The sequence below is a fragment of the Pogona vitticeps genome, chromosome 2 (genome assembly GCF_051106095.1).
Source record: "Pogona vitticeps strain Pit_001003342236 chromosome 2, PviZW2.1, whole genome shotgun sequence".
NCBI lineage: Eukaryota > Metazoa > Chordata > Lepidosauria > Squamata > Agamidae > Pogona > Pogona vitticeps.
This window is the reverse complement of record NC_135784.1, coordinates 45,101,987-45,116,095: the sequence shown is the minus strand read 5'-3', so window position 1 is coordinate 45,116,095 and position 14,109 is coordinate 45,101,987. Positions and strand designations below refer to the sequence as shown.

Below are 14,109 nucleotides of genomic sequence, written 5' to 3'. Positions count from 1 at the left end.
ACATTAAGCTAAAGCACCTAATTATAGCTTCTGCACAAAGACTTGATGGTAACTAGTTTCCCACCCAAAACAAATGAACTGTAAACCTTTAATCTCATACATGGAGCCTATTCAGTTATATACCTGGTTCTCCTCTTTAAGAGATTCATATTAAAAACAACAAATTTAAATATTGTTTTCAATTGTTGGAAGCCACTTTTGAAAGGTTTCTTTCAAAGAGAAAGACCGGTTAAAAATATTTTAAATAAAATAAATAAGTAAATAAACAACACATTGATTAAAAATCTTTGATTTCAGATTTGTTCTCAGATCAAACAGATTCAGTGGCCGTAATTTTACAGTATAGCAAAAGATGAATGCTCCCCATATAGGGTGCACAGGGGAAGTAACCTTGGTGGTAGACTTCTTGTTTTTCATGCACCGGATTCAAACCTAGATATCTCCAGTATAAGTAGTGTAGACACTATTGGATTAAATGAATCAATGCTCTGCCACAGTATGAAACGGTTTCATATGCTCATTTATTACACAGGGAAACAGCTTGACAACAGAGTACACAGGCTGAATGACAGTTTGGAAAGTCAACTTTCAAAGGTAATTTATTTGCATTTTAATGTTAAAAAAAGGCATTTGTTGTTATGCTATTTAAAAAGGAACTCTTTACATTGATTATTTTCCTTACATTCTGCTGCTTTATATACACACACAAAATCTTAAGAGTTGATAGGAAAATGGGATATTTTTATCAATATTCCTCTAAATAGAATCTTTACATGCTTTTAAAAAGTAACTTTGAAAAATAACAAGGAACTGCTATTTGTGGCACTGAGTAACTTCATTCCTAGTTGTTGTGTTCCTTTTGAAATATAACTAAGTTATCTCCTTGCTATGGAAGTAAACAACTTGCCCTTTTCAAGCTCTGCTTTGAACTTGGAACTTTCCCTAGTGTCTGTTATATGAGGCTTCAAAAAGAGGTGGGTAGGGGATGGAGGTGGGAAGTGCAGGATAACAGAAAGATACACCATTCAACTGAGGAACTGCAAAGGTGCAGGAGGGATTAGATCTCTTGTTCGAAGCTTGCATTATGCTTACTCTCTGCCTTACTGTTGGGGCCTTGCTGAAGAGAATAAGATATGAAATGGAAAAGATATAACAGGGGCATAAGAAAGCCATTGCACACCTCAGAGGAGAAGAGGAGATGGTCAGGAAGTAGACTGGTCTTCACAAAAGAAGTGGAGATGGAGCACAATGCTTGTATTTCTCCTTGTAGTTTGTCCTCATTCCAAACTCCTGGCCATTCTAGTGGCAAAATTCCTGGAATTAAGGTGGTTTCTGAACAGAAGCGCATGGCAATCTAGAGGCACTCAATACTATCCACAATGATGTCCTTCTAGAGTAGCTGCTAGGGGTTTCCAGTTTGTGCTCACCTTCTGGTATTTAAAGGGAAATGGCCCTTTTCCAGGGGTTAGTTTCAGAGGCTGGTGTTGTTCAACTCTTCGGACAGTGGTCATATGCGTCTCATATGCATTCAATATGGTTTCCTATTCCACATGGAACCACTAGGAGTGACTATCAGGGCATTTGTGAGGTGTTGTCTGTGAGGTGTTTTTCACCCACTGCCAGGGAAATTACTGAAGATCTGAATCAGAATCAAGAGGCAGTAGAGAAGTCATATTACAGGAGTCATATTGCAATGTATCTTAATAGAAACAAGCTAAAATGTAATCCAGGACAGGAAAGAAGGAGTGTTTCAGACTCTGGAATTCATCCTTTTAAAGAAAAGGGTGGGTACCTCTTCCCTTTGAAGAACTGGCCCACAGCTTGGAATGCTTATGGAGTCAGTGTTGCTCCTAGAAACTGAAGTGACAGTTTTTTTACCCGGAGTGTCACTGCCCTGCTTAGCCAAGAAGATCACACTTGGCCATAGTGATAGGTGCCTCAGCAACATGGAAGCTGAATTATTGCAACGGTTTCTACATGAGACATTTGAAATGTCTCTCATGTTATAGAATGCAGCGGAGACAATCCTGGTGGCCTACTGCCATGGGGGAGGGGTGTTCACACCTATTCTTCAAGGGCTATTTTCATTCTATTGTGTTATATTAATTTTACAGTCAAAGTGGCGAATAAGCAATAGAAGAGAGGAATATAAACGTACAAAAAAAATTCTGGGAAAGCAATGCTTGAGATGACTAAGTAGCAAGATGGAACATCATGCATCACACCGTCTGTTAAACTAGAACGCTATGACACATTGATGTGACAAACAACTTACTATAAAATAGTAATACTGGTTGTGCTTTCCTCATTTATGCGAGTCAAAATAGACTGACAAACAGACTGACAAATCCTTGCTCATCTTGGAATTTAACACAGCCTAAGAATCATACCAGCTTCCGTTATCTTGATAACAATGAACCTGAGTACAATGTCACTGCTCAGAATAAAAACAGAACGACTAAGTAGCCTTCTATCAGATACCACAAATACAAACAAGGAAAGTAAAACCAAGTGAAACTAACTGTAGCGGGCCTAAACATGAAATACAGAAGAAACAACAACTAGCCCATGCTCTGGAGAGTAACAGGGTGCATGGCCATCAGTCCACATGGATGCAAATCCTCTTGTTCTGCTGGGCCAAAGGAACAACAAATATAGTTTTTTGGGCCCCTTTGTATATGTTACTCCCACTGGAACCATACGGAAGCTCCAACCAGATAAAATCAACCATTTGGGTGTGGGTGTTATGATGCCTAGCATAAGGATACCTTAATATTAATAGCATGTTTCAGAGGAATTACAGGCACAAGGAAATTTGCCTCTTAAAAATTAAAAATTGTACCACAGTTCAGAAAACACATATCTCTGTTAGACCCTGTCCAAACCAGCTTGCCCTAGACAATCCAATGGTTCAAAGGATAGCTATAAAAATGCTATATTTGATTCTCCCCATATTTTACAGCCAGTACACAATTAATTATTTGTTGTACACTTCTTTACTTACATTTTGTATATTTTAACCATATAATATGTTTTATGAATTGGCCGTACACTTTTTAAATTGCATTTTGTATATTTTAACCACATGTTTTATGAACTGATTGTACATTTTTAAACTATATTTTGTATATTTTAGCCACATAATATGTTTTATGAATTAGTTGTATATATTTTTAAACTGCATTTTGTATATTTTAGCCATAAATATGTTTTATGAACTGGTCACCCGACCGTAATAAATTCATTCATTCATATATGTTGCATAAAAAACCATCAAGACTCTCTAATTAATTCTTGGTTACTATGTTTAAATGAACACAGACAAAGTAGTCTTAAACTATGCTGTTCTCGCATTGCAGCAGCTAAAAATTATCTGAGTAACTAACAAGTCCGTTCATTCAATCAATCAATCAATCAATCAATCAATTAATCAATCAATCAATCTACCATCCCTTGTAAAACTGTTGCAATCCCCTGAAAAATGGTTCTGAAATTATGCTATGGACCATTGTACCAGCTATGCATCTTTTTAAGGTTTACTCTACGAGAGTGCTAAAGAAATTTGGCTCTTCAGATTTTTCAGACTACAAACCCAATAATGACATATCATTGGCTATATTGGTTACTACTTTGGGGAGCTAATGTTCAAACCAATTGGAGAACCAAAGTTTCTCCATCCCTCTTGTACTGACCCTCAGGCCCTTTGGTTTTCCAGAACTTGATCTTGCTCTGGATTCTGCCCAGATCAGAACATGCTCATCTTCTATTCCTAATATATGGTTCCAGCCAGCCACTTTTGATGCTTCAGTTCTGGAAAGTTTGCCCCCATGTTCACCCAGAATATACCCAGTATAAGCATGATAGCTGTTGCTAGTGTTCCTCACTCTCTCTCAATAAATACAGCATGATTAACGTCAACAGTTCTCAAATATGGGGCTCCAGGTGATCATAGACTACAACTCCCAGGAACCCTAGCCAACACAGTCAATGATCAGGTTACTGGAAATTGTTGTTCCAGAACACCTGGGCCTCCAATTTGAGAACCATGCTATACTTGCTCTACACCGCTTAATTAAGAATGATTCCCCAATATGCCATAGTGTTGGAGAATCACTGGCCTCGTTGCATTGGCACACACGCGAACACAAATTTAAACTGGCTGCTTAAACTAGCTAAAGATTGTTTGCAACCTTCGGAATCAAATGAGGAGAAAAATATAAGACTGACTGTAGCTGCAACAAGGGAGTAAAAAACGGACCGTAAATTACAGTTTTTCACTGAAATTTTTAGTGTCACTTTTAAAAAAAATTCTATTTTTATTCTGTTGGAACTGGGCTAATTCAACTCTAGAGGCAAAACAAAGAAGTCTGCATATCTGTCTGTAACAAATACAGTTTTCTCCAGTAATTAGGAAGCAGGACTAGTAAGAAACACAAAAGCTACAGAAAGAAATGAAGTCATTTGAGCAAAAAAGGATTACTAATGGCTAACAGCAAAAGACCGCACTCCAGATTAAGGCTTTCTGAAACAACCCTTTGTGCAGGATCTTTACTTAGTTTTTAAACAAAGCTATTCAATTATATATATTATAGATATATATAATATAATCTATTATTTTATATTATAATATTATAAATTGATATATTATAATATATAATTATATATTATATATAGAGAGAGTCTTCAGTTTTTAAATGTATTGGTTATTTTTAAAACCTGTGAACCTGTTTCATTTTAAAAAAATCAAAACAAAACAAAAAAGTTATTTTAAAAAAAATTGTAAATTTTTTTTTCCTGGTCCAGGTAAGATGAACCTTTCTTGGAATAGGCACAGCAAATAGAAATTGAGTTATGTGTGTATGATTTGTGTTTGAAGTGTAATGGGCTTGACATGCCACATGAAACTTGTGCTAATTTAAGCCACTGCGATTTTCTAAGAGATTGCAAGCATACAGGGTGGAAATTTCACATACCTTGAGGACTTCCATTGGGACCTGAGTTGCAGGAGGAAGGCTTGCTGGGAGGCTGACGTTGATGGCTGGTGTCTGACTCACTGCCACTCTCTGTTGCATGAACTGAGCTGCTTGCTGTTTCTGTTGCTGCTCTCGGCGCTCTTGCTCCTGCAACTGCTCACGCATGAGCTGCTGGCGTAGCAAAATCCGTGATGTCATACTGGAGGAGCTTAGTGGAGGCTTGGAAGCGCCGGGGTGCTCTGAACTGCTGTGGGAAACACCAGAAGAGACAGATCGCTCAGTCACTCATCAGTTACATTGGTTGGAGTTTGAAGAATTATACTACAAGCGAGTTGGATGGAGAGATGGCATGCCCCAGCGGAAGGGAGGAAACAGCTTTGCAAATACGGACGTCTGATGGCAACGCTACAGACTGAGATTTGAAAAAAAGTGTATTTGTCAGCTTTGAGTTTTGTTCTCTGTTCACACAGAGGTACTATTACAATGGCACCTGTTCATTCACTATATTTGTACCATTTTAACTTAAAGCATTAGTCTGCTGGTTTTTTTAAGGACAGTATGGCACATCATGGCAGGGTTGAGGAATTCAATTTCTGGTCCCCAATGAACAGTGCAACTCAGAGCGGAAACCTTCAACGAGGCATTCTCTCCTCAGCCTGACCTACCACGCAGTCTTATTGTTAGGATGAAGGGGGGGGGAGAGGAAAGCCATGCACACGGCCTTGAGTCCACTGCTGGAAAGATAGAATGTTAAGGGAACTAATAAAATAAAATAAAATCTAGTTGATTTTTTCCGTCCTTTCAGACAAGATATTGCTTGCTCACTTCTTTGGAAAAAGATCTATTTACGCCACTGACCATGTCCGGACAGAAAAATGAACTACACAGTCCTGTTCATTTAGTATACTCAGATGTCAGGCCAATTGTGATCACATGAGCCCCCTCAAAATGATCAGTTGGGCTCTCTCAAGACGCTCGCAACAAATTATTTCCTACACTGCTGCTGTGAGCTTCTTGCTTAGACTTGTTCCACATATTAAAACAGTGGTTCTCAACCTTGGGTCCGCAGATGTTCTCGGACTATAACTCCCAGAAGCCTTCATCACCAGCTGCACTGGCCAGGATTTCAGGTAGGTGTAGTCCAAGAACATCTGGGAACCTAAGGTAGGGAACTAATCTATTAGAGAGAGACACAAAAAGTGCCACCAAAGTTTAAAGAGCAACCTGATAGGCTGATGTAACAGATTCGAATGAGAAAAAATAAACAGCATTCTTTTGGGCCAGTCCAATACAACAGGCAAAGATGACTTTTTTGAAAGTTGCAAGGGAAGCCATGTGTACATACAGGGTTTATCTCTACATATCTTGGACAATTTCCTGGAATAACTTTTTTTTAAAAATGCACTAAAACTTAGAACAGTATTCAAAACTACATGATCACAAGAGTAATAATAAATATTGCAACCTAAAAGTCAAGCATAAAGCAAGTACATTAACACATTTAGTACTACAGTAGTATTGCATAAAATTAAAAGTCAGATTCCCTGTACCAATTGCACAGTGTGTGATCACTGAAGCTAACCGTCAGTTATGTGCAGCTGATAACTTGTGTGCAAAGTTTCTCCAATCATCTTGGAAATAATTTAGTGCCTTGTTGCACATATTGGCAAGTAAGGCATTTTACATAAGGGAATTTTCCGAACTGAACATTAGGTTAAAGGTGAGGGTGTGTGTGTGTCTGTGTTTTAAGGAAAACCCTTTTAGTTTAGTTTTTTTCTTTCTTTTAATCAGTGGTCACTACTAGAGAACCATACAAATGTCTCAGCAAAGATAACATTAGAATAAGATTGCATCATCTTGACAGATCTTACAAAAAACCCATTAGACTTTCTTAGAATAAGATTTATTGCCTTTAAAATGTCAGTCCTTCTAGGTGGTTAAAAATGCATCTGGTTCTGGAAATCCCTTGAATGCTGATCAACTGTTAAGATATCTCACAAGAAGCAAAACAAAAGAAAACAGGAAAGAATGAAATCTTGCCTTTGCTAATTACAGTCTCTCCAAAGTTGCTCCCTACCTATGTATAAAATTAATGCATTTCATTCCTTATATCAGTTATCCACAGTCTGAAACATAAGACACGCTCAAAGCAGGATCACACTGAGATTTTTCAGACCGCAAGCTATTTTTCCCCTACATTTTTTTTTATTTCCAAAAGGATGGGGGGAAGGTGGAGAGAATGATGACCATCTTACTATTTCAGCCCTGTCAAGTTGAAACATTCCCAGGGAGACTGATCCTTTTGATAAAATAAGAGAAAAACCTTTGTGGCGAAACTAACACAGCTGTGGAATAATCGCACTAATTAGCTGCCCAAGATAAGTCAGTGACTGGGATAGTCATGAAGGAAAAAAAAACTATTTTCATTTAAGAGTGAAGACTTCTCACATCCCACAAGGCATCTCTCAAGTTACCTTGCTTTTTGAGAAAGTGTGTATCTTAGTAGAGCGGCTCTTGATTTCCACCCGACGAACAACATGTGTTATATAAATCTTGCGCCTGGCAAGTGGGAGAGGCAGGACAAGAGAAAGAGAAATGAGCACTTTGGCTTTATAGAAATCCTTAAGGGAAGGGAACTAGCAGCAATATCTAGCTGTTTGCCACTACTGGACTTCTTATCGATCAAGTTCAGCAGCACAGAAAATCCTTCAAACAACTGCTTATCCTTCATTTGTATGTGTGTATACATATATCAGAAGGAGACAGGTAGAACAAGGATTTCTCGAAACAGTTTGCAAAACTTTAAATATTGTGTAGAATTACATAAACATTTAATTATGTAACCATAATTAAATACAATAGTTTTGTACAGCAAATGCACTGATAGAAGAAATATTTCAACAGTTGCTACTTAAAAGGTCTAGAGATTTCTCATCCAAAATCCAATCCAAAATATTCCAGTAGAGATGGAGGGGGGGGGGGAGAACAGATAGGTGAGCATCTTGCAAGTGTCTTGCATGGTTTGTTTGCTTTTTGCCTTGCTTTTTTTGCATTTCTGGAGGGTCTTGCATGGTTTGTTTGCTTTTCTTTCCGTCCCCCAGCCGGAATGGATTAATCACGTTACCGATGGGTCTTGCAATGGTATGGGGTTTTTTGTGTGTTTTTTTGGTGATTTTTTTTCCTTCAGCCAGAACAGATTAATTGCATTTCAATGCATTCTTATGGGAAATATTGCTTCGACTTACGACCATTTCGAGTTATGACTGGAGTTCCGGAACCCATTAAGTTCGTAAGTCGAGGCACCACTGTACTTGCAACTAGGCACCTAAAATTTTACCACTTCCATTCCCTATAATGGAGCCCAAATATTTTTGCCTGCTTTTCATCAGCACCTCTAGAAACTAAGGTACCAACACAAACATCCCACGCCTGAAGAAATGGATTTATTTAAAATGGGAGAGTGTCAACTTTTTGAAGAATCATAAGTATTTATGTCTACTTATATCTGGCATACAAGATGTTGCATAAGTAGCTCCACAATGAAACCATACACTAGCATCAACAGCTCAGACAAAATATTCACCCTTAAGACACTAAATAATAATTAAAAAACAACTATCAAACATTGGTACAATTCTTCCGTCGTTCCACGTCCTTAGTGTGCATTGCCTTGTGATGTTTTAGCCTCCACTTTAATAGAGTGACACAACAAGGAAGTTTAAAGTCTGCCAGCAATTTGTCCTTGAGCCTTCCAGGAGTTGAATCAAATGCAGCCCTCCTTTTCTGCAATATAAAGCAAATTTAAAGCTAACCTTTGGGCTACTGCCTGAGTTCCCAAAACTAGTGCAAACAAGGAAGAAAAAAGTAACAGCTGATTTGTGGCTAAACAAGAACCATTTAGAGTTTGAACTAATGAATAAATGAGCATCAGCAGAGACCCATACAAGAAAATGTCATATGGGAAGATCAAGATTAGCAGTCCTGAAATTGGGGTGGGGGGTGTAACTGATGGCTCTCCTGTGTTGTATCACAAATGGAAACTAGAGAAGAAACTGGAAAAAGCTCTTTAAGGGTGCCTTCAGCTGAAAGGGAAAGCTTCTAAAGGTAAGCAGTCTATGAAGTATCAAATAGTGGTCTGAGGAAGTGGAGTTGATCTATAAATAGAGCACTTACTGTTTAAGATGGAATAAGGTTTCTGTCTCTTGTACTCTGTCTGTGTAAGAGTAAGTAGGTGTTTTGCCTGATATGCTTGCACAGACTAACAGGGCTACTTCAAAACTGCTTTATTTATTTTATTATTTATTTATTTATTTATTTATTTATTTATTTATTTATTTAATTTATACTCCGCCCATTTAGTGAACTGACTACTCTGGGCGGCTTGTTGTTGTTGTTGTTGTTGTTCAGTCGTTTAGTCATGTCCGACTCTTCGTGACCTCATGGACCAGAGCACACCAGGCCCTCCCGTCTTCCACTGCCTCCCGGAGTTGGGTTAAATTCATGTTGGCTGCTTCGCAGACACTGTCCAACCACCTCATCCTCTGTCATCTCCTTCTCCTCTTGCCTTCACAGTTTCCCAACATCAGTGTCTTTTCCAGGGAGTCTTCTCTTCTCATGAGATGGCCAAAATATTTGAGTCACAGCTTCAGGATCTGACCTTTAAGTGAGCACTCAGGCTTGATTTCCTTTAGAATGGACAGGTTTGTTCTCCTTACAGTCCAGGGGACTCTCAAGAGCTTCCTCCAACACCACAATTCAAAAAGCATCAATTCTTCAGCAGTCAGCTTTCTTTATGGTCCAGCTCTCACTTCCGTACATCACTACAGGTAAAACCATAGCTTTGACTATTCGGACTTTTGTTAGCAAGGTGATGTCTCTGCTTTTTAAGATGCTATTGAGGTTTGTCATTGCTTTCCTCCCAAGAAGGAGGCATCTTTTAATTTTGTGGTTGCTGTCACCATCTGCAGTGATCATGGAGCCCAAGAAAGTGAAATCTGTCACTGCCTCCATATCTTCCCCTTCTATTTCCCAGGAGGTGATGGGACCAGTGGCCATGATCTTAGTTTTTGGGGGTTTTTTTATGTTGAGCTTCAGACTGTTTTTTGCACTCTCCTCTTTCACTGTCATTAAGAGGTTCTTTCATTCCTCCTCACTTTCTGTCATCAGAGTGGTATCATCTGCATATTGGAGGTTGTTGATATTTCTTGTGGCAATCTTAATTCCAGCTTTGGATTCATGCCTTTTGCATGATGTATTCTACATATAAGTTAAATAAACAGGGGGACAATATACAGCCTTGTAATACTCCTTTCCCAGTTTTGAACCAATCGGTGTTTCCATATCCAGTTCTAACTGTTGCTTCCTGTCCCACATATAGGTTTCTCTGGAGGAAGATAAGGTAATCAGGCACTCCCATTTCTTTAAGGATTTGCCATAGTTTGCTGTGGTCCACACAGTCAAAGGCTTTTGCATATCAATGAAGCAGAAGGAGATGTTTTTCTGGAACTCTCTGGCTTTCTCCATAATCCAGCGCATATTAGCAATTTGGCCACTAGTTCCTCTGGCCCTTCGAAATCCAGCTTGTACTTCTGGGAGTTCTCAGGCCACATACTGCTGAAGCCTACCTTGTAGATTTTGAGAATAACCTTCCTAGTGAGTGAAATGAGTAGAATTGTACGGTAGTTGGAGCATTCTTTGGCACTGCCCTTCTTTGGGATTGGGATGTAGACTGATCTTTTCCAGTCCTCTGGCCACTGTTGAGTTTTCCACACTTGATGGCATATTGAATGTAGCACTTTAACAGAGTCATGTTTTAAAATTTTAAATAGTTCCACTGGAATGTCATCACCTCCACTGGCCTTGTTGTTAGACAAGCTTTCTAAGGCTCACTTGACTTTACTCTCCAGGATGTCTGGCTCTAGGTTAGCAACCACACTATCGGGGTTGTCCGGGATAAACAAATCTTTCTGGTATAGTTCCTCTGTATATTCTTGCCACCTCTTCTTGATGTCTTCTGCTTCTCTGAGGTCCCTACCATTTTTGTCCTTTATCATGTTCATCTTTGCACAAAAAGTTCCTTTAATATCTCCAGTTTTCCTGAACAGATCTCTGTTTTTTTCCTTTTCTATTGTTTTACTCTATTTCTTTGCATTGTACATTTAAGATTGTCTCTCCTTGCTATTCTTTGGAAGTCTGCATTCAATTTTCTGTAACTTTCCTTATCTCCCTTGCATTTTGTTTCCCTTCACTTCTCTGCTATTTGTAAGGCCTCGTTGTACAGCCACTTTCTTTCTTGCATTGCCTTTTCTTTGGGATGGTTTATGTTGCTGCCTCCTGGACAATTTTACAAGCCTCTATCCAAAGTTCTTCAGGCACTCTTTCCACCAAATCTAGTTCCTTAAATCTGTTCTTCACTTCCACTGTGTATTCATAAGGGATTTGGTTTAGATTATACCTGACTAGCCCAGTGGTTTTTCCTACTCTCTTCAGTTTAAGCTTGAATTTTGCTATGAGAAGCTGATGAGCAGAGCCACTATCAGCTCCAGGTCTTGTTTTTGCTGACTGTATAGAGCTCCTCCATCTTTGGCTGCGGAGAATATAATCAATCTGATTAATTGCCCATCTGATGATGTCCATGCGTAGAGTCACCTCTTGTATTGTTGGAAAAGAGTGTTTGTGTTGACCAGCTTATTCTCTTGACAAAACTCTATTAGCCTTTTCCCTGCTTCGTTCTAAACTCCAAGGCCAAACTTTCCTGTCGTTCCTTTTATCTCTTGATTCCCTACTTTAGCATTCCAATCCCCTAGAATGAGATGAACATCTTTCATTGGTGTCAGTTTTAGAAGTTGTTGTAAGTCTTCATAGAATTGGGCAATTTCAGTCTCCTCAGCACAGGTGGTTGGTGCATAAACTTGGATTATTGTAATGTTGAAAGGTCTGCTTTGAATTCGTATTGAAATCATTCTATCATTTTTCAGATTATATCCCATTACAGCTTTTCCCACTCGTTCGTTTACTAGGAGGGCTACACCATTCCTTCTACGGGCTTCTTGCCCACAATAGTAGATATGATAATCATCTGAATTGAATTTGCCCATTTCCGTCCATTTTAGTTTACTGCGGCTCAGGATGTCAATGTTTATTCTTGCCATCTCCTATTTGACCACATCCAGCTTACCAAGGTTCATAGATCTTACATTCCAGGTTCCTATGCAGTATTTTTCTTTGCAGCATCGGACTTTCCTTTCACTTCCAGGCACATCCACAGCTGAACGTCCTTTCGGCTTTGGACCAACCACTTCATTAGCTCTGGAGCTACCTGTACTTGTCCTCCGCTCTTCCTCAGTAGAATGTTGGATGCCTTCTGACCTGAGGGTCCCATCTTCCAGTGTCATATCTTTTAGCCTTTTGTTTCTGGTCATGGGGTTTTCTTGGCAAACTGGACTGGCTTTCCACTGCCTGCTCCAGGTGGATTGTGTTTAGTCGGAACTCTCCACTATGACCTGTCCATCTTGGGTGTCCCTGCATGGCATAGCCCATAGCTTCACTGAGTTACTCAAGCCCCTTTGCCACGACAAGGCAGCAATCCATGAAGAGGACTCTGGGTGGCTAACAACATATAAACAATTTGAAATATAAGAACAAGGTAGCACATCAATAGATAGAACTCAAGATGGAAGAACAAAGTAAATCAAGTAGTGGCTGGAGGGAAGGCTTGCCTAAACAGCCAGGTTTTCAATTGCCCAGAAAGGGGCCATATGGATCTCCGAAGGGAGGTTATTCCAAAGGCGAGGAGCCACTGCTGAGAAGGCCCGGTTTCTTATTTTTTCCTTCCGCGTTTCCTTGGCGTTGGGCTCCTCAACCTCGCCTCCTGGCTAGATTGAGTGATACGAGTAGATTTAGGTGGGATGTGGCGTTCCGTCAGATATTGAGGACCTAAACCGTTTAGGGCTTTATATGTAAGCATTAGAACTTTGAAATCAATGCAGAACTGAACGGGCAGCCAATGTAAGGTGGCCAGAGTGGAAGTGATATGTTGATTTTCCTCACCCCACTACGAAGTCGGGCCCCTGCATTCTGCAATTTTAATGTATATACTGTATTAACTGTATATTCTTGGCCTTATTAAATACAAGGATTACAATTACCAATGTACAGCTAGAATCTAGATATAGCAAAGACAAAATAGAGGGTTTCTATTTAGAACAAATGACATTTGATACATTTTTACTAGGGTCAAAAGATAGAATAATTAAGAAAATGTATAATTATTTGTTAGAAATTAAAATACAAGATGAGATGCTTAAAGAATGTATGATTAAGTGGGCACAAAATATAGAGCATAATATTGATATTGATCAATGGTTGCAAATATGGCAAAATAATATAAAGCTTACAAAATCGGTTAATTTTAACAGAGAATATATATAAGATGTTTTATAGGTAGCATATGACTCCAGAAAAAACTGTCAAAGATATATACAGATGTATCGAATGTCTGTTGGAAATGTGAAGCACACGTGGGAAGCTATTATCATATGTGGTGGACTTGTAGACTAGCGAAACAATATTGGATAGGAGTGACTGTGTTACAACAAATATTGCTTTGTAAGGTGCCATTAACCCCAGAACTGTTTGTATTGGGTATGACACCAGATAATATAGATAAAGCAAAGAGGTGTTTAGTTATATATATATTGTCTCCGCAGCCAGAATTCTCTATGCCAAAAATTGGAAAAGTCAGCTGGTACCGAAACAAGAAGATCATACGGAGAAGATAAAGGAAACACCAGAAATGGACATTCTATTAGAAGTGATGAAGGACTGTCCTTTAGAAAAGGCAACTGAAATTGGGACTTATTCCACAAATGGTTAGGGTCACCAGATAGTGCTCGAATAACATAGATCTAAGTGTGAAATAAAATCTGGAAGGCAGAAAATAGTAGAAAAGCGGAGTGTGAATCTTGATATTGCAATATGAGTAGAATGGATGTTAGTATATTTTTGTCTCTCCTCCCCCATAACCCCAACCCTTTTACCTTCTGTATCGCACACCCTAACCCAAGTTACCGAAACAATTACAAAATAATGAGATAGAATCCATCATCTCCTATCTGTTCCACTGTTACATAGTTTT

General features: G+C 38.9%; 1 protein-coding gene and 1 long non-coding RNA gene across 8 annotated transcripts in view; one reads left to right on the top strand and one right to left on the bottom strand.

The window, feature by feature from the left end:
• Nucleotides 1–14,109, bottom strand: part of MITF (melanocyte inducing transcription factor) — a 178,578-nt gene that overhangs the window by 74,546 nt on the left and 89,923 nt on the right. For all 7 annotated transcript variants that reach the window (XM_020791050.3, XM_020791049.3, XM_020791052.3 and 4 more), the window contains one exon: nt 4,974–5,220. In XM_020791050.3, the coding sequence (XP_020646709.2) occupies nt 4,974–5,220 (247 nt within the window). The remainder of the gene's footprint in view (nt 1–4,973; nt 5,221–14,109) is intronic.
• On the top strand, nt 8,941–13,896 carry LOC144586625 (uncharacterized). The gene is made up of 2 exons (XR_013541547.1): nt 8,941–9,077; nt 13,682–13,896. It is a non-coding gene; the product is annotated as an uncharacterized LOC144586625 (long non-coding RNA).